Here is a 20,275-nt window from a genome sequence, read left to right on the forward strand (position 1 = left end):
AAATCTTAGGTACTCTGAAGACTCCCCCTGAAGATCTCTGAGGATCAGGATAATTCTTAAAAGTATCATAGAATCATTCCAGTGCTTCACCACCCTCCGAGTGAAAAAGTTTTTCCTAATATCCAACCTAAACCTCCCGCACTGCAACTTGAAACCATTACTCCTTGTTCTGTCATCTGGTACCACTGAGAACAGTCTAGATCCATCCTCTTTGGAACCCCCTTTCAGGTAGTTGAAAGCAGCTATCAAATCCCTCCTCATTCTTCTCTTCTGCAGACTAAACAATCCAAGTTCCCTCAGCCTCTTCTCATAAGTCATGTGCTCCAGCCCCCTAATCATTTTTGTTGCTCTCCGCTGGACTCTTTCTAATTTTTCCACATTGGTGTGGGGCCCAAAACTGGACACAGTACTTCAGATGAGGCCTCGCCAAAGTCAAATACAGGGGAACGATCACGTCCCTCGATCTGCTGGCAATGCCCCTACTTATACAGCCCAAAATGCTGTTAGCCTTCTTGGCAACAAGGGCACACTGTTGACTCATATTCAGCTTCTCGTCCACTGTAACCCCTAGGTCCTTTTCTGCATAACTGCTGCCTAGCCATTCGGTCCCTAGTCTGTAGCAGTGCATAGGATTCTTCCGTCCTAAGTGCAGGACTCTGCACTTGTCCTTGTAAAAAAGTACAAAAGCTTTATCTTGCTATAACTTTAAAGTGGACACTTTATTTCTGATGTACTTCATAAATGCTATTGTAATTATATACTGCACATGCAGAGTAATCTGAACAGACAGCCTTTTTAATTTCAAATTCCAAATATCTGGTATAGATCCTAACAACTCAACACTCAGTACCTCAGAAAATCAGTCCAAAAATCTATAGCTATTGCCCTCGTTCTGACCCCTTTCTAACTCTGAAATGGTGGTTGGACCTAGAAATAACTTAAAAATGTTAAAAAGCTATGAAGGAATTTTGGCCAATTCAAAATTAACTGTCATCCTATTAAGTTTTACAACATTTTGACCCCCCCCGCCCATTTTCAGACACAGTTTTGAAGCAAAAAAGTTTCATTTCCAAAAATTTTGAAAAAAATCCCACTATGTGACTAAGCTAATGAAAGTGGTCCTGCAAAAATGCTGGGGTGGAAAGGGATATTTAGAGTAGGAACAAATAGGCTCCTTTTTCACTAAAAGTTTTCAGCTGGAAATTTTCAAAAACCAAAACATTTAAAATATTTAAATGTTTCTGTGAAAAATTCAATTTTCGAAAAATGGTCAAATACAGTGAAAAAATATTTTTACCAGCTATTGTTAGAACTTTAAACAGGTCAATAATTTAGAGACATACTACTTTTTTTTGCTGTTCTGGAATGGGGAAATGGAATTAGAGCAGATAGGAAGATATTAGAGTATTTAAAAACAAGTAATCAAGCTCTAGGATCTGTCAGGATTCAAATTCAGATAAAACTCTTAAAAATAAATTATCCCTGTGTAAAGTCAGTGGTGTATAGATATTACTAGGGACTAGCACTAATTAGTATTAATGGCATTATAATGTATGTACTGGAATGATATTGTAATTCATATACTGTATAATAGGTTTTTGGGGTGTTAAGTGTAATGTCAGTGTCTAGAGACAGTTGGAACATTTTGTCTGGTGGCACCTTAAAAACTAACAGATTTATTTGGGCATAAGCTTTCGTGTGTCTGAAGAAGTGGGTTTTTTACCCACGAAAGCTTATGCCCAAGTAAATCTGTTAGTCTTTAAGGTGCCACCGGTCTCCTTGTTGTTTTTGTGGATACAGACTAACATGGCTACACCCTGATACTTGGAACATTTTGATATCTCAATAAATGTATTTTTTTTTTAATTTAATAGGTTCTACAAACCTTCTTGTTGGCTGACTGGTTCATAAGACAAGACGTATTCTTCTTGGCCACCTAAAAATTTAAACACATATGTAAGGAAATTTGCTGAACTGATAAGTAGCTTTTGTTTTAAAAAATTTGGCATACATGTAGAAAACTTTAATCCTTTAATGAAAGAAAATTAGATCAGACAATCCTCAACAAAATATGTCATGATAATACTGATGAAGGAAGTTCTCTATAGAGTGATACATCAGAAAATCACAAATATGAGCCAAACAAAAAATTCATAATAAAATGGACATACCTGTTTTATTAAATACATAAAGTGTAAATAACCTTATTTACAGCATGAAGATTTTTATGGGAAATGTTAGCATGTTTCATTTACATCAAGCATGAGATAAGAGAAGTTTTAGGCACTATTAAATGCTCTTACAAATGTTTTACTGAACACAATGCATGCATGCTGTCATTCACTGCTAGACGCAGAAGCACTTGCATTGAGATCCTTTCTACACTAGATAGTCAATATTTAGACTGTAGATTTTCTTGTTTTATATTTAAACAAAAAAAGCCCAAAACTTGTATACGACTGTCTTAAGCTGTTGCATAAGCTTTTTCATAAATTGATATTTAGCCAAAATATCTGTATATAGTACAGTTCTTAATTAAGAAAAGGAATTTTTATACTGTATATGCAAAATAATGCTTATCAACACATTTTATTTATGACAAAGGAATTTTAAATTTGAACTTGGAAAGATGTAAATACTGAGACTGTTCTCAGCTCCAGAAAGCACATCAGCAGTGAATGAGATAAAAACATAACTTAATATTGACCTTCAATAGCTGCAAGCATTTGAAATATACTTCAGCTGCCATCACTGCACTATTAAAAAATGTAGTGTTCATCATGATGAAAATCTTTCACAGTAAGATTTTATTAAAATCTATTAATCAAGTCAACTAATTAACAGACTATAAAATTAAAAATTCAAAAGCTAGCAATTCAGATTACACATTAATTATTCTTTAAACAAGATGTCCTTTTGAATATTCAACTAATACAACTAATAACTTGCTTGGCTAATTTTTGGAGAATTCATTGAAGTTCATCATACACATTCATGTGTAATAAGTGACCCTAATGCTGCTACAATGGTATAGCAATGGATGACATCTGAAGGTCTTTCTAAATTCATATATTGCTATAAATATCCCCCACCCTCTTTTATTTCAAAGCAAAGAGCATGGTTTTTAAAAAAAAAAAGTTTTTAATCTCAGAGGAAATGGACATTACTTACCACTCACTGGAGGTTCTTCAAGATGTGTGGTCCCATCTGTATTCCACACATGGGTACGTATGGGCACCAGGCTCCTGAGTCTGGAAATTCTAGCAAACAGAGTCTGTTGGTCCACATGCGTGCCGTAGATTTTCTTGTGCTCTGAACTGAGGGCATAAAGGGCAGCACAGACTGACACCTGTCCCGTTCCTTTCCTTATCGCAAATCTAGACGTGATCCACAGCAGAGGGGACAGATGGTGGGTAGAGGACCACACATCTTGAAGAACCACCATTCCAGTTATAAGTAACCAACCTCCATTTCTTCTTCCTCTACATGTATTCCCACATGTGGGAGATTAGTAGGCAGTATTCAAGGAGGAAATGGTGGGATGGAGATGTTATGTCCCCACAACTGTATCTGTAGTAGAACAGTGGACCAAAGCAGTGTCTTGTAAAAGCTTGTAAGGAGCTCCAGGTAGCTGCCCTATATTTTTCTTGTAAAGGTATGTCTCACAAAGATGCTGTAGAGGTTGCTTGTACTCTGGTGGAATGGGCTGTCACTAGGGCATCACTTGGGATCTCAAGCAGGTGGCAGTGAAGTATAAAAAATTTAACCCACGTTTTCTGAAATTTTACCAAATAGCATCAGCTTTGCATGCTAACTAAAACAGCAATTCTGCAGCAGATGGGAGTGTCTTGTTTTATGGGGTAGGGGTGTGACTAAAATCCACACCTTGTATGGAGGCCATGGGGGCAGAGGTGGAGTTTAGGGGCTGGGGGTGTGGAACAGGATCAAGAGACTTGGCAGGGGGGAGGGAAATCCCAGCAGAGGGATGATGTTGGGGTAGACACCCAGAGGTTGGGGTGTGGGTACAGATGCTGGAGTTGGGTGAGCCAAGATGGGTAGGGGATGGGCCTTAACAGATGTAATTTGGAGCCCCAAATTACTGGGAAGGATTGGTGGATTTCTGTGCCATCCCCCCACTCCACAGTAGCATCTTCTGGTGGCCAGGCTGGCCTGTCACTCCAGCCAAACGCCTGGGACTAAGCCAGCCCAGCCCTGCCTCATGCACTACTAGGAGATGGCAGCAGAGTCCTGGGTGGCACCTGCACAGACTGTGCAGTAAACAAGGCCTGGCAGTGGCAACACTATTCCCCAGGTGAACACCATAGTACCCCTTTCCCAGAACCAGCACCTCCAGAGCCAGCTCCAAGTCCTCGCATTACCCCTTCTCTACGGACAGCATGCAGGGAAGCCTAGAAAGGCAGCACCACCCCTGCTGACCATCAGTAGTAGCAGCCCGAGCTCCTCTGCCGCTGCTGTTCTCTCTAGGAGGGGAAAGCACCGCCCTGCCTCTGAGGCCACAGCAGCAGCAGAACTACCAGCCTGGGGACACTATTCTACTGAATGTGTCAGGAGAGCGTGTGGGGGGGAGGGCTTCGCTCCCTCGCCTGCCCCCCTCTTCCCCCAGTGGCACCCCTGGCTCTCACTCCCTCTATGGGAGGGAGGGGGAGAATATGAGATTGTTGATAGCAAAGGGTAATGCAGGCTGAAATCCATTTAGAGAGCCTCAGGGCAGATACAGCTTCACTCTCTACCTCTCTGTTATGGTAATAAAAAGCCTTGGTGTTTTTCTAATTGTTTTTGTTCTTTGCAGATAAAAGGCCAGTGCCTGTCTGATGCACTCCTCACTGGAGGCCTGCAACTTTGGAAAAAATATTGGTAAGTGGTTAGTTTGACTGATAAGAAACTCTGTAATTACTTTGGGGTGAATTTTTGGGTGAAGGCAAAGAGAGACCTTTGCTTTATGAAAAGTAGTAAATGGTGGATCTGCCATGAATGCTCCCAGCTCACTCACCCTTCTTGTTCATGTGATGGGGCCTAGGAAGGCAACTTTAATTCTGTGATGGGACATAGAATGGGTGGCTAATAATTCAAAAGGAGGTTTGGTGAGAGCTGACAGAACGAGGTTGAGGGCCCACTGAAACACTGGCCTTACCAATTGTGGAAAAGATCTAATAAGTCCTTAAAGGAATCTAGTTGTCATAGGATAAGTGAAAACAGTGTGATCCTCAATAGGAGGAGGAGCAGCACTGATTGCTGCCCGATGGACCCATAGCTAACTGAGAGAGAGACCTGACATCTTAAAGGTAAGTAGGTAATCTAGGATAGCTAGGATCCCAGCGGGCTCTGGAGATAACTGGTGTTGTCATAACCAAGAGGAGAAATGTTTCCATTTGGCTTAATACCATTTTATAGTCAAATCCTTTCTGCTCTGGTTGAGGATGGACTGAACCATTATTGAGCATTGGGGGGAGGGATAGCTCAGTGGTTTGAGCACTGGCCTGCTAAACCCAGGTTTGTGAGTTCAATCCTTGAGGGGGCCACGTAGGGATCTGGGGCAAAATCAGTACTTAGTCCTGCTAGAGAAGGCAGGGGGCTGGACTCAATGACCTTTCAAGGTCCCTTCCAGTTCTAGGAGATGGGATATCTCCATTAATTTATTATCTTTTGCAGGACTTGTGGTATCAGAGGGACAGGATAGGAGGTCCCTCCAGGGTAATAGAAGGGAGCTGCCCTTTGAGCCTCAGCCCAGAGCATTCTGGAGCAGTAAAAGAGAAGTTTTATGTTCTCTTTTGAGGCAAACAGATCCCATGACAGTGTTTTCCCCACTGGCTGAAGATGTTGTTGAGAACAAAATTGTGAATCTCCCATTCATGGTCTGTAGAAAAATATCTGCTGAGTGTCTGCTAGGGAGTTCTATATGCCTGGTAGATCTAAGAGAGTGATATTATGTCTGATACACCAACTCCAGACGTTGACTATCTCCACACAAAGAGGGAGGGATCTTGTTTAGGAAAATAAGAATGGCCCTAATGGATCAGACCAAAGGTCCATGTAGCCCAGTATCCTGTCTTCCGACAGTGGCCAGTGCCAGGTGCCCCAGAGGGAATGAACACAACAGGTAATCATCAAATGATCCTGTCGCTCATTCCCAGCTTCTGGCAAACAGAAGCTAGGGACACCATTCCTTCCCATCCTGGCTAATAGCCATTGATGGACCTATCCTCCATGAATTTATCTAGTTCTTTTTTGAACCCAGTTATGGTCTTGGCCTTCACAACATCCTCTGGCAAGGAGTTCCACAGGTGGACTTTGCATTGTGTGAAGAAATACTTCCTTTTATTTGTTTTAAACCTGCTGCCTATTAATTTCATTTGGTGACCCCTAGTTCTTGTGTTCTGAGAAGTGGTAAACAACACTTCCTTATCTACTTTCTCTACATCAGTCATGATTTTATAGACCTCAATCATAGCTCCCCTTAGCCGTCTCTTTTCCAAGCTGAAAAGTCCCAGTCTTATTAATCTCTCCTCAGACGGAAGCCGTTCCATACCCCTAATAATTTTTGTTTCCCTTTTCTGAACCTTTTCCAATTCCAGTATATCTTCTTTGAGATGGGGAGACCACATCTGCACACAGTATTCAAGATGTGGGCGTACCATGGATTTATATAGCGGCAACATGGTATTTTCTGTCCTATTTTCTATCCCCTTCTTAATTATTCCGAGCATTCTGTTCGCTTTTTTGACTGCCGCTGCACACTGAGTGGATGTTTTCAGAGGATGTTCTCCCTTGCTTGTTTACACAGAAGACAGTTGACATATTATCTGATATTACTTGCATGTGACAGGATCGGCTGAGCAGAAGGAATGCATTGCAGGTCCAACAGACTGCCCTTAGTTCCAGTAAGCTGATATACATCCCAGCCTCTTGATGGGTCCAAATCCTGGTGTGGTATGATTGTTCATAAGAGTTCCCCAACCCAATATGGAGGCATCTGACTATAGCTGCTTCTGATACAGGGGTCAGGAAAGGAAATCCCATCCCAACTTTCTCCAGCTTTGTTCACCAGGTGAGAGAGACGAAAACCTTGGCTGGAACTGTTACTTTGGCATTGACATTGTCTTTTTCTGGTGAGTAGACAGATTGAAGCCAGGTCTGTAAACAGCAGAGTTGGAGCCTGGCAATTGGTGTAATGTGGATTCATGAATCCATGTGGCCAAGGATGGAAAGGCAAGTCCTGACAGTGGTATGAGGTTTGAGGGTGATGTGACGTTCTCCACTCAAAAGCACCCCATACTTGATGGTGTAATTATGATATGTTTTGTACAAAGTATGCCTTGTGAGGTATCATTCTCAAAGTCTTGATCTGCTAAACATTAATATCTCGTTGGATTGTATGTGCTGTCATTGTATGCGAAGCTGTAAAGTTTTGCTATGCATTCGTTACTGAAAGATGTTGTCAAGTTGGAAACACCCACAACTAGACAGTGCTAATGGCCCATCAGCAAAGACAGTGGACCATGGAAGAGCGTATCCTCAGACAGCCTATGGATAATGGCTGCTATGACTCAGCAAGGCATGCAAGGGCATGTGGCCAGACCACATGACACTGAACTCCATTTGGCTTTTCATAAAGCAAAGGTCTCTCTTTGCCTGGGAACTTGGCTTAGAACAAAGGGGAGAGTCTTGCCATATGGAGAGACTATAAAAGATGGGGAGTGACATCATTTCGGAAGCTCAATCCCCACACAAGAGAACACCTGGAAACACCTGAGGATCAAAGACTGAACTGGGGGAAGTGCTGGTCCCAGGCTAATGTGATTTCTAGCCTGTGTATGGAAGCTTGGTGGATTGCTTGTATCATCAGTCAGGGTGAGATATTGCTGATTCAAATCCTATCTAGTGCATTAGGCTTAGATTGCAGTTTTGTTTATTTGCTAGGTAATCTACTTTGATCTGTTTGCTATCACTTATAATCACTTTATTAACTACAGAAAGATAGATTTTAACTTGTTTTGTTTTATCTTAACCAGTGTGTTTTTGAGTGAAGAGTTTGGGAAAATCTCAGCTCAGTTAACAAAGGCGTTGTGCATATTCCTCTCCATGTCGAGAGAGGACTGAACTGGGTAATAAATTCATACTGGTCAGGTTTTTGACCAGGGCAGGACAGTTCAGCTCTGGGGTCCTAGGCTGGGGAGCTGGGGGGATTTGAAAGGGTACTAGCCTCTCTATTGTTGATTCATGCAGTGGCTGGCCAGAGCTGGGGATGTCCCTGCCTGTGCGACTGCTGGTGGGAGTATAGGACTGGGAGTGGTCTGCAGCTTGTCACAGCAGCACAGTGCGAGAGGGAACCCAGGCTGGTGAGTCAGAGAGTTCAGTGGTACCCCAATTCCAGGTTGCACTCCGGGAGTGACTCATCGCCATGATAAATATGGGGTGCTTTGGAGTGCAGAATGTCAAGGTGATGTGTTTTATTAGATTGCTCATGATGTGGAATCTCTCAGTGGGAAGATAGACTCTTGCTGTAGTCAAATCCAAGGTTGCTCCTATGAAATCTAAGGTCCTCAGGGGGGTCAGAGTAGACTTTTTGTAGTTGATGGAAATTCCCAGGGAAGATGGAGTAGGAATGCTGTTGCTGACTAACCTCCTCTGATGGACCTGCCTGTCAGAAGCCAGTTATTGAGATACAGAAAGACAGTAAAACTACTATTTCATTTCATCCAAGCAGCTACTACTGAAAGGATATTTGTGAAGACTCTGGGTGATGCAGCTAGTGTGAATGGAAGGACCCTGAATTGGAAGTTGTCCTGCCCAATGAGGAATCTAAGAAACCTTCTGTGGGAAAGGTGAATACAGATATTCTGGAGCTTGTGGTAGAGGGGCACTGCTCATTATTTGAGGCTATTGTATGGGGTCTCTCCCTAGCCTGAATCTGAATAGGGTTTCATAGCCTGCTCCATGAGGTGCTTCCACAGATGGAGCTCTCCTCCCTCCCAAGTTCTGGGAGGGAAAGAATGGCAGATACTGCACTTTGTGGCAATATCCCAAGGCAGTAAAAGCAGCACCAGTGGTCATCTCTGATGGAGAAGGAATGGGAACAGGAGAAACAGTTCTTGAACCCTGGAACTTTTGGCATAATCCCCCTTTGGAGGGAGAAGCATCCCGAAGTGGGGAGTAACTGTAAACTATAAAATATTAAAATACTAACTACTAAACTATTTACAAATTGTATTATAGTTTCACAAAAAAGGAAGATTAAAATGGATATGGAATTCCAACTCAGGTCATGTGGCAGTAATGAGGAATTGGAGAGACGTTGATTCGCACTGCCCCTTTATGTCCTCAATTTGGAGCACAAGGAGATCTACTGCGCATGTGTGGATTCTGCTTGCTCAAATTTCTGGACTCAGGCGCATAGATACCCACGTGTGGAATACACAAAGGGACCATCACTTGAAGAACTATCATTTATTTTAGATTATTTACTTTGTGGTCTGAGTCTATTATAGCAATAGATGAATGCACATCAGTTTGAAATTTTTTCTTAGTAGTTAAGATAAAAAACATGCAACTCGGATAACTGAACACCTCAAAAAGTAACTCATGCAAATGGATTTAGAGAAAGACAGTATATACTTTCAGAACCTCTTTTAGGCTAGAGAGAGAAACAAAGTCACTCAACTATCAACTCAGCTATGAGGGATTCCAGCTAATATGTAATCACATACTTTTTGAAAAAAATCACTTTCCTATAAAGTCAAAAATCAGTTAAGCAAAACATTAAACAGAAATAGCAATAGCAAATATAAACAACCCATTGGTTGAGGGCAAAAAGTATATATTGTCAATACTGTTGAACACTTTAGAAAAAGATATTAATAGAATGGACCTTTTGAACAACCATACTCATCTGTAATCAAGATAACTTTCATATTAGACAGCAGTAAGAAGAAATTAAAGAGGTAACTTTAATAAAAATAATTATTGCTTAGAATTACACATTCTGTCAAGAAATTCAGCAGAACATTTATAATGTGCATAGAGTTTTTGCCAATGAAGAATAAAGCCCACATATCATCACCTATAATGAAATACCTATCAAAGACAAAATAGAAGCACTGATGAGTGACTGGAAAACTTAAGAAAACAGCAGCTTTCAAGAGACACTGTCAGGTTAATAAAACCCAGTTTTTTAAGCGTAAATTTACCTATGTGGCTAACATTACCAATTAGTTAACTTTTCTTCATCCTTGCTGTTTCTGTTTTGTATTACTCTGTTTCTACAATACAAAGACTAGTCAGTTTCACTTTTGTTAATAGTTTCTTATCAATTTCACTTTCATTTTCTCTAGAGTGCAGCAATATCAGGGTTGCAAACACAGAGAATACTTGTTTGCTTAAAATATTTTCTTTTAATGATATTCCTATTCATAAAATTTAGTTTTGTGCCAAAATTGACTTGGCAGTGTCCGTTTAAAAGGATGCAAAGCTCCCAAACTCATTTACCTGTTCTTGACCCATTCCCCACCTTCTGTCCAAACTTTATAACAACAGTTCCTAAAATACCTTTCAGGAATTTATACTTGGCAAACAGACAACAGGTAGTGAGCCCTGGCTAAAACTCACAGTGCTAAGGTATGCCTGTCTGTTACCAGGTTCTTCAGCTCTACCAATTTCCTGTATGTTTCATCTATCTGTTCTATTGTACACTATGTCTTGATCCCACAAATCACTGTGTTTGGGACACTCCTGTGCCTGCTTGGAGCCTTAGTAATTTTGTTCTGGGGAGAGGGGGGTCTGTCTACATGAAATAAATTGCAGGATCGAAGCCCTGAATAGTAATCACTTTGGGAAAGGGACTATCTTTTTAACAGTGCCTAGCACAATGGGGCCCTAAATCCCTGTCTGGGCCTTAAGGTGCTACTGTAATAAAAACAACAACATTTAAACTCAGTCTAGTCTTTAAAATGTATCATGCAATTAGAATGACAGAATCCAGGGGTTTCATTTAACAACATTAATTCTGGTGCTAAATACTAGCCATGCATTGTATAGCCTTTGAAGACAACTCAAAATAAGCAGCCCTATTTGACAAAACTACTAAGTAAAAGCCTGAAGAGAAGGAGAAATGAACACCAACTCACCCTCACCTTCATTAAAGATATTTACATATCACACTTTAAAAAAAACAAGTATTTCATAATTAAGCATGCAATTATGCCTTGAATTTATCAGCTTACATTGTTAATACAAAACTTACTAAGTGCTTGTCTACAGAAGAAAGTTGCACCGGTTTAACCAAAGGTGAAATTTTAAACTGATTTAGTTAAACTAGTACAAAAGATCAAGTGGACCCTCTCACTTCAGTTTAAACCAGGTTGATTTTGATTCAGTTTAAGTCAATTAGTCACTCTTATATCAAAATAAGAATGTTCACAAGGGGTTCGCACCAGTTCAACTAAATCTATTAGTAAAAATCTATTTAAGTAAAAATGACGCAACTTTGTTTTGACAAGGCCTAAGTACTCTCAGTGATATAAACAGAAAATTTCTCAGCAACTCATCTGAGCAGATAAATATGGATTTCAGTTGGAGCTGATCAGGTGATCTTATTTTATGTATCGTGTGACTATCTTGGAAAAAATACCCAGACAAACCCAAACTTAAAGGTATTAACAACGATTCAAAATAAAGAAGGAACTTATAACACTTACGGTAACTACTTTCACTATCGCTGGCATTAGAGGTTACATGTTCTGAAATTGCAACAGAATGGAAAAATAAGGAAAACACACTAAATGACATGGGGTTCAAAAGAAAGCAAACTGACAAACATAATCAAGATGAAAGACAATACTGACACTGATCAAGGATATGAGACCCATAGATAATGCATATAAAAGATATTTCTGATAGCTCTCATCATTTAGCTCAATATTACACAAAAAGAACTGTAGTAATAAAGCATTTTTCACATAGAAGTAAGACTATGAAAAAAATATGAATCCACGTTTCACACCCAGTCCTGCAATCCTTGTGCATTTACCTCATGAGGCATTTTTGCTGTGCAAAAGCTGTAGGACTGCATCTTTAAGGTATGTTATTGTCCAAGCTTGTTACTAATGCAGGATGCACTCGAGAGACATGTCACTAATCTTCACAGAGAGTCTAGCAGCAGAAAATAATGGAGTATACACTGAGTATAGTAATTAGTTCAGTAGTAGATACTTTACCTTTTATAGTATGTTAATTAACCCTTGATAATTTATCTGAGATGCACTGCAGAATTAAGATCTACTTTGTTTTCTGTTTTGCTTTTAAGAACTTAACAGTCTTGTGCCGAGTATCAATGTGGAACTCATGCTTTTCACATAATAACCAACCCATTTTATGGTTTGTTTATCTTAATAAAAATGTGTTGTGTGGTTTATCTTAATTAAAAATTACTGTTTTACCAGATTTGAAAGTTTCTAGGCTATATGTTGTTTAAAAGTGAAATATACTTTGCTTTCCATTTTTAGAGACTTATGTACAGCAACAGTTTATTAACGCAGGTGAAGGATGTATTGATGTATTAAACTGACAGTTTAGAGAATGCATAAAGGGTATATAAATCAGCATTTTATACAGATCAAAACAGCAGATGGAAGTTTACATGGGTAGTTTTTTTCTGTGTTCCCTTTGTTATGACTTAAAGAACAATATACATGTTTTAATAAGAATTTTCTCATTCCCTTCCCAGCTCAGCTTCTCATCCTACTTGATCCTACAGTGAATTACTAAGCCTGTACTTCTGATACCACAAGCTTGTTGTCATGGAGAGTATTTGTGATCTCACAAATTCAGCATGGCTCTTTCACTCCAAGAGCATGAAGAAAGTAGATTATGAAGGAGGGAATCCATGGTTGAAATATAAATAAGCTTTTAGTGATTTAGCAAATATTACAAAAGTAAGTTATGCACAGCATGACAGATAACCTGATTAATGTTTTCAATATAGTGTCTGACCTAGAGAACTGAGTGATAACATAGTGTTTTGCAAACGTGTGCTCTGAGGCCCATGTGAATATGTCTATCACAGGGACATTGTTCAGGAAGGCTATAGATGTAGCAATGGCATGAGCAGAGTGGGATCAGTTCCCTGGTGGTGGTTCCTTGTTATGCAGTTGATAGCAGAGTTGGATACAAGTAGAGGTCCATTTAGATCTCTGGGTTGATACTACACATCCCTTGGAGCATTCTGTTGTGGAAATAAATAGTCTTGTAGATTTCCAGAAGGGTTTGGTTCTTTCTAAGTAAAACGCTATGGCTCGTCTGACATCAAGTCTATGTAGGATGATCTCTTGTGAGGTCCCATGTGGTTTTGGGTAAAATATGAGAAGCTGTATGGGTTGGCTTAAATGGAATTTTGGATGTGGTCGCAACGTGACCTTATCTTTAGTAAACATGGAGTAAGGGGGCTCTGCCATCACTGCATCGATTTCACTGACCTGTCTAGCTGAATGATTTGTGAGATTAGAGGTATCGGTGGGAATGCATACATGAGTGATGTGTCCCATGAGATGAGGAAGGCATTCCCTAGTGACTTGGGTGCTAGTCCTGCCCTGGAGCAGAAAAGTGGACATTTGTGGTTTGTTGCTGATGCAAACAGGTCTACAGATGTAAAGCCCCATTACTGCAATATCGATTGGAGGACACTGTCATGTATTTCCCATTCGTGTCCCTTGGAGAAGTGTCTGCTTAGTGTGTCTGCTGTCATATTCTGACACCCCAGGAGCTAAGATGATTATGTTGTAGTGAATGCACCAGTTCCACAATTTCAGGGCCTTGGTGCAGAGTGAATGGGAGTGAGGTCCACCTTGGCCATTGTTATAGAACATGCATGCTATGTTGTCAGTCAGTATGCAGATCGATTCATTCTGTATGATTGGGAGGCAGTGCCTGTACACATTGCATACCGCTCAGAGCTCCAAGAGATTGATGTGGAGCTGAGTTCCATCGCTGACCACTTGCCTTGTATGGAGTACTGGTCTAAGAGAGTGCCACAGCCTATCAGCGACGCGTCAGTCGTGATTATTAGTGATAGAGGATCCTGTTGAAAAGGGATTCTAGTGCAGATGTTTTCTGGTTTTGTCCACCACTTTAGTGACACAATGACCTTTGAGGGTACCGTCACTCTTTTGTTTAGATTGTGTCTGCTGGGAGTGTACACAGTGCTCAGCCAGCTCTGCAGGCAAGGCATATGTAATATCGTGTGTCTCACAATGAATGTCGTAGCTGCCATATGACCTAATAATTGTAGGCAGGCTCTGGCAGATGTTTGAGGGCTGCTGGTGACTGTTGCAACAGTGCCCTCCCTTGTGTGGAATCGAGGTAGGCACTGATGAATTCCAGTTGTTGCACTGGGGTTAGTGTAGATTTCTGTATATTAATTGCAACCATAGTGTCTGGAACAGTTCAATGGTTGTCTGCACCATGTGTGTCGCTTCTTCCTGAATTGTACCTTTTAGTAGACAATAGTCCAGGTTCAGGAATATCATCACTCCTCTCCTTCATAAGTGGGCCACCACTACTGTGAGGGTTTTTGAAAAAACTGCAAGTGCAATGGAAAGGCCAAAAGATAGTACTCTGTATTAGTAATGGTTGAGCCCTACCGTGAATCTTAAAAATCGTCTGTGAGCTGGGTGTATGATAATATGAAAACAAGCATTTTGGAGGTCGAGGGCTGAAAACCAGTCCCCCTTGTCTAGCGCTGGAATAACTGTGGCCAGTTTGACCATTTTTAATCTGTGATTCTACACAAATTTGTTGAGTTTCCCAAGATCTAAGAGGGCCTCCATCTGCCATTTTTCTTTTTGATGAGAAAATTATGGGAGTAAAAACCCTTCTCTTTGTATTGAGTTGGAACTTGCTCCACGGCATCCAATTGTAGGACATGGTTCATTTCCTGTTGTAAAAGGTGCTTGTGAGAAGGGTCCCCCCAAGAGGTATAGAGAAGGCTGTAGGGTAGGGGATAAGGAGAGGAAGGGGATGGCATAACCCGATTTTATAACTCCAGTACCCATTGGTCCATTGTTATTGCTGCCCAAGAATGGTAAAACGGGTGCAGGCGGTGGCCAAAAGGTTGGATAGGAGTATCTGACAGCACAGTATTGTGGGGGAGAATGTTCAGACCCTCAACCAAGATTTTAAAACTGTGGCTTGGTAGTAGATGGTTGTGAGGACGAGGACTGAGTTTGAGGAGGCCTACGTCTTTGTGAGCATTGTTTATTTCTATTCTGGTCAAATTGCTGTTGTTGTGGGCGATGGAAAGAGGTGTCTCTGCCCTTTTGATATGGTGTGTACCAGCGTTGCTTATTAGGCCTAAAGTGCACAGGGTGGCCTGAGAATCCTTCATAGTGTGAAGGACGTCATCCATTTTTGCAGAGAAGAGCTTCTCCTGATCGAAAGGGAGATCCTCCACCTTGAGTTGGAGCTTTTTTGGAATACTGGACGATTGTAACCATAAGATCCTGCGCATTACGACAGCTGTGGCCGTCGTTCTTGCAGCAGTGTCTGCTATACCCATCGAGGCCTGTAAAGCCATACGGGCAATTAGTTGTCCCTCGTTCATGATGGCAGTGAACTTGGGGCATTTTTCTTCTAATAGAACCTCAAGGAATTCTTGTAGTTTACTGTAGTTGTCAAAGTTGTACTTTGCAAGAGGGGCTGAGAAATTGGTGCGATGGTTGGCAGCTTCCACCACCAGGGAGTTAGGTTGTAGGTGGGAGAAGAGAAAGTCCATCCCTGCAGCTGGTACAAAGTACTTCCTGTCAGCTCTTTTACTTGTAGGTGGTATGGTTGTGGGGGTCTGCCTAATATTTTTCTGCTGGCTCCATTATGGAATCGTTGATGGGGATTGCAATTTTGGATGAAGTGGATGTAGCAGCTCGTGCTGGATTTCTTGCACCTCGTTAAGTGGAATATCTTGGCTGGTGGCTACTCTTTTAAAGAGTTCCTGAAATTGTTTCAGGTCGTCTACTGTAGTTGGAGGCGGTGGTCTGATGGCTTCGTCAGGGGAGGAAGATGAATTATGAGCTGGCAAAATGCCTTCCTGGTCTGAGCCTTCTGACTCTTCATATTCCACGCCTTTGGGTGCTTCCGACGTGTCCCTACTCTGGGAAGGTGGAGGAGGGCGAATTTCCCCTCAGGCTGGAGTCAAGGGTCTAGTATAGTGGGCCCTATATGCCTCCCAGGGATCCCAGGGGGGCTACTGCAGAGGGAAAGGCATCAGTGGGCGAATCCAGGGCTGCCCGTACCATTGTTGCATCTCTCGAGGTTGGCGGGACTTGGTCTTAATGGCCTCACATGGAGGTCTCCTCTCCATGGGTGAAGAGTGCTGGGAAGAGAACCGGCTCCCACATGACCTCTTCTTCATCGCTGGAGAGAGGCTGGGGAGCAGGTGAAGTGGTTAGCTGCTCCATTAGTTGGCGTGGCGATCCCTCAGTGCTGAGCACTGGCAACCGGGGTACCGAAGAAACTGCTGTGTCTTTCTGGTGTAGAAACCGTTGCGGAGCTGTGCGCTTCTGTGGTGGTGCAGTTGGTGCTGATGCGGTCAGAGCCGTTCTCAGGCTGTCCAGAGGTGCCAACGTGGATGGCATTGCCTGTGGTACCGCTCTCAGTACTGACTCCCACACCAGGGTGGTCAGTGCCATGCAGGAGGAGAGTCTTGACTCCGTTCCAGAGTGGTGGGGCTCGGCAGAGGTCCACAAACGGACAGTGCCAGAGGTGCCCGGAGCCTCAAAGATGCTCACTCTACTCGAGCTCAGCACCAAGGATAGCGACCTCGCTGGGGACCTTGCTTTCTCTGACTGACCCTATAAGGGGAGATCGCAGCTCACTTCCTGGATTATTTGGAAGACTAAGCACTCCAATTAGCAGAGGTTTTGTTCAGGGAACCATCTGCTGATGTTGATTTTTGTACCTGAAGAGGAGGCTGAAGGGACTTTTCCATCAAAATCATCTTGAGGTGGAGAACTTGATCATGCCTTGCCCTGGCTTTAAAGTTGCTGCAATGGGCATATTTTTGAGGGATATGGGTCTCCCCCAAACAACGTACACACGATGAGTGACCGTCTGAGATGGGTATCACCTCACAAGAGGAGTCACATCGTTTAAACCCGGGCAAGCCAGGCATCGTGACCGTTAAAGTTTCCCAATGGGGAAAGAGTGGTAAAAATAACAAAAGAAAATATCTATAATAATATTTTTTTAAAAGAACAATAACTAACTAAACTAGATTTACTAAGCTACAGCTAATCTAACTTTTTCTACAGAGAGGAAAAAATGAAGAGGCAGCATGGCCAGTGAGCTCTGTCTGCAGCCCAGGACGGTTGAGAAGGAACTGAATGGGTCGGGTTGTGCGTGCACTACATGAGGTGCTAATGGTACCACAAGAGGACTACTGCACATGTGCACCCCGACCGAGCATTACTACTGAAAATCTCTGATCTGCAGCACAGGAACGCACCAACACTTAAAGTGGAGCACCCACAGGGACACTACTTGAAGAAGAATAAAGAGAGATGAAAGTCTACCTATAGAGCGTGAAAGAATTGCATCCTGCAGAGGACACAACAAGCAGTATGCACCTTGGAGACACCATTTCCTCAATTTATTAGACTAACCAGTTGTGCATGCGGTGTTGTTATAGCTGTGTTGGTCCCAGAATATTAGAGAGACAAGCTGGGTGAGGTAATATCTTTTATTGGACCAACTTTTATTGGTGAGAGAAACAAGCTTTTGAGCTTACACAGAGCTCAGTGGTGAAGAAGAGCTCTGTGTAAGCTCAAAAGCTTGTCTCTCTCACCAACAGAAGTTAGTCCAATAAAAGATATTACCTCACCCACCTTGTCTCTATAACCACCAGTAGTGTGACACTATAGTAATGGGCATAAGAACATAAGAATGGCCATACCGGGTCAGACCAAAGGTCCATCTAGCCCAGTATTCTGTCTGCCAACAGTGGCCAATGCCAGGTGCCTCAGAGGGAGTGGACCTAACAGGCAATGATAAAGTGATCTCTCTCCTTTCATCCATCTCCATCCTCTGACAAACAGAGGCTAGGGACACCATTCCTTACCCATCCTGGCTAACAGCCATTAATGGACTTAACCACCATGAATTTATCCAGTTCTCTTTTAAACGCTGTTATAGTCCTAGCCTTCACAATCTCCTCAGGTAAGGAGTTCCACAAGTTGACGGTGCGCTGTGTGAAGAACTTCCTTGTATTTGTTTTAAACCTGTTGCCCATTAATTTCCTTTGGTGGCCCCTAGTTCTTGTATTATGGGAATAAGTAAATAACTTTTCCTTATCCACTTTCTCCACATCACTCATGATTTTATATATCTCTATCATATCCTCCCTTAGTCTCCTGTTTTCAAAGCTGAAGAGTCCTAGCCTCTTTAATCTCTCCTCATATGGGACCTGTTCCAAACCCCTAATCATTTTAGTTGCCCTTTTCTGAACCTTTTTTAGTGCCGGTATTTTTGAGATGAGGAGGCCACATCTGTATGCAGTATTTGAGATGTGAGCGTACCATCGATTTATATAAGGGCAATAATATATTCTCAGTCTTATTCTCTATCCCCTTTTTAATGATTCCTAACATCCTGTTTGCTTTTTTGACCACCTCTGCACACTGCGTGGACATCTTCAGAGAACTATCCACGATGACTCCAAGATCTTTTTCCTGTCTTGTTGTAGCTAAATAGCCCCCATCATATTGTATGTATAGTTGGGGTTATTTTTTCCAATGTGCATTACTTTACATTTATCCACATTAAATTTCATTTGCCATTTTGTTGCCCAATCACTTAGTTTTGTGAGATCTTTTTGAAGTTCGTCACAGTCTGCTTTGGTCTTAACTATCTTGAGCAGTTTAGTATCATCTGCAAACTTTGCCACCTCACTGTTTACCCCTTTCTCCAGATCATTTATGAATAAGTTGAATAGGATTGGTCTGAGGACTGACCCTTGGAGAACACCACTAGTTACCCCTCTCCATTCTGAGAATTTACCATTAATTCCTACCTTTTGTTCCCTGTCTTTTAACCAGTTCTCAATACATGAAAGGACCTTCCCTTTTATCCCATGACAGCTTAATTTACGTAAGAGCCTTTGGTGAGGGACCTTGTCAAAGGCTTTCTGGAAATCTAAGTACGCTATGTCCACTGGATCCCCCTTGTCCACATGTTTGTTGGCCCCTTCAAAGAACTCTAATAGATTAGTAAGACACGATTTCCCTTTACAGAAACCATGTTGACTATTGCTCAACAGTTTATGTTTTTCTATGTGTCGGACAATTTTATTCTTAACTACTGTTTCGACTAATTTGCCCGGTACCGACGTTAGACTTACCGGTCTGTAATTGCCAGGATCACCTCTAGAGCCCTTTTAAAATATTGGCGTTACATTACCTAACTTCCAGCCATTGGGTACAGAAGCCGATTTAAAGGACAGGTTACAAACCTTAGTTAATAGTTCCACAACTTCACATTTGAGTTCTTTCAGAACTCTTGGGTGAATGCCATCTGGTCCTGGTGACTTGTTAATGTTAAGTTTATCAATTAATTCCAAAACCTCTAGTGACACTTCAATCTGTGACAGTTCCTCAGATTTGTCACCTACAAAAGCCGGCTCAGGTTTGGGAATCTCCCTAACATCCTCAGCCGTGAAGACTGAAGCAAAGAATCTATTTAGTTTCTCCACAATGACTTTATTGTCTTTAAGCGCTCCTTTTGTATCTTGATCATCAAGGGGCCCCACTGGTTGTTTAGCAGGCTTCCTGCTTCTGATGTACTTAAACATTTTGTTATTACTTTTGGAGTTTTTGGCTAACTGTTCTTCAAACTCCTCTTTGGCTTTTCTTATTACATTCTTGCACTTAATTTGGCAGTGTTTATGCTCCTTTCTATTTGTCTCACTAGGATTTGACTTCCACTTTTTAAAGGAAGTCTTTTTATATCTCACCGCTTCTTTTACATGGTTGTTAAGCCAAGGTGGCTCTTTTTTAGTTCTTTTACTGTGTTTCTTAATTTGGGGTATAACATTGAAGTTGGGCCTCTATTATGGTGTCATTAAAAAGCACCCATGCAGCTTGCAGGGATTTCACTTTAGTCACTGTACTTTTTAACTTCTGTTTAACTAACCCCTCATTTTTGCATAGTTCCCCCTTTTGAAATTAAATGCCACAGTGTTGGGCTGTTGAGATGTTCTTCCTACCAAAGGAATGTTGAA

The 20,275-nt window shown here is 41.7% G+C and overlaps 1 protein-coding gene across 22 annotated transcripts in view; it reads right to left on the reverse strand.

Moving 5' to 3' along the window:
* Positions 1-20,275, reverse strand: part of DLG1 (discs large MAGUK scaffold protein 1) — a 360,872-nt gene that overhangs the window by 22,174 nt on the left and 318,423 nt on the right. For 17 of the 22 annotated variants that reach the window (XM_065557448.1, XM_005295637.5, XM_065557446.1 and 14 more), the window contains 2 exons: positions 11,712-11,753; positions 1,886-1,936 (listed from right to left, as the gene is read on the reverse strand). In XM_065557448.1, coding sequence (XP_065413520.1) covers positions 1,886-1,936; positions 11,712-11,753 — 93 coding nt within the window. The remainder of the gene's footprint in view (positions 1-1,885; positions 1,937-11,711; positions 11,754-20,275) is intronic. The other 5 variants (XM_065557447.1, XM_042842931.2, XM_005295646.5 and 2 more) reach the window with 1 other exon arrangement.

Source organism: Chrysemys picta, chromosome 9 (genome assembly GCF_011386835.1).
Source record: "Chrysemys picta bellii isolate R12L10 chromosome 9, ASM1138683v2, whole genome shotgun sequence".
NCBI lineage: Eukaryota > Metazoa > Chordata > Testudines > Emydidae > Chrysemys > Chrysemys picta.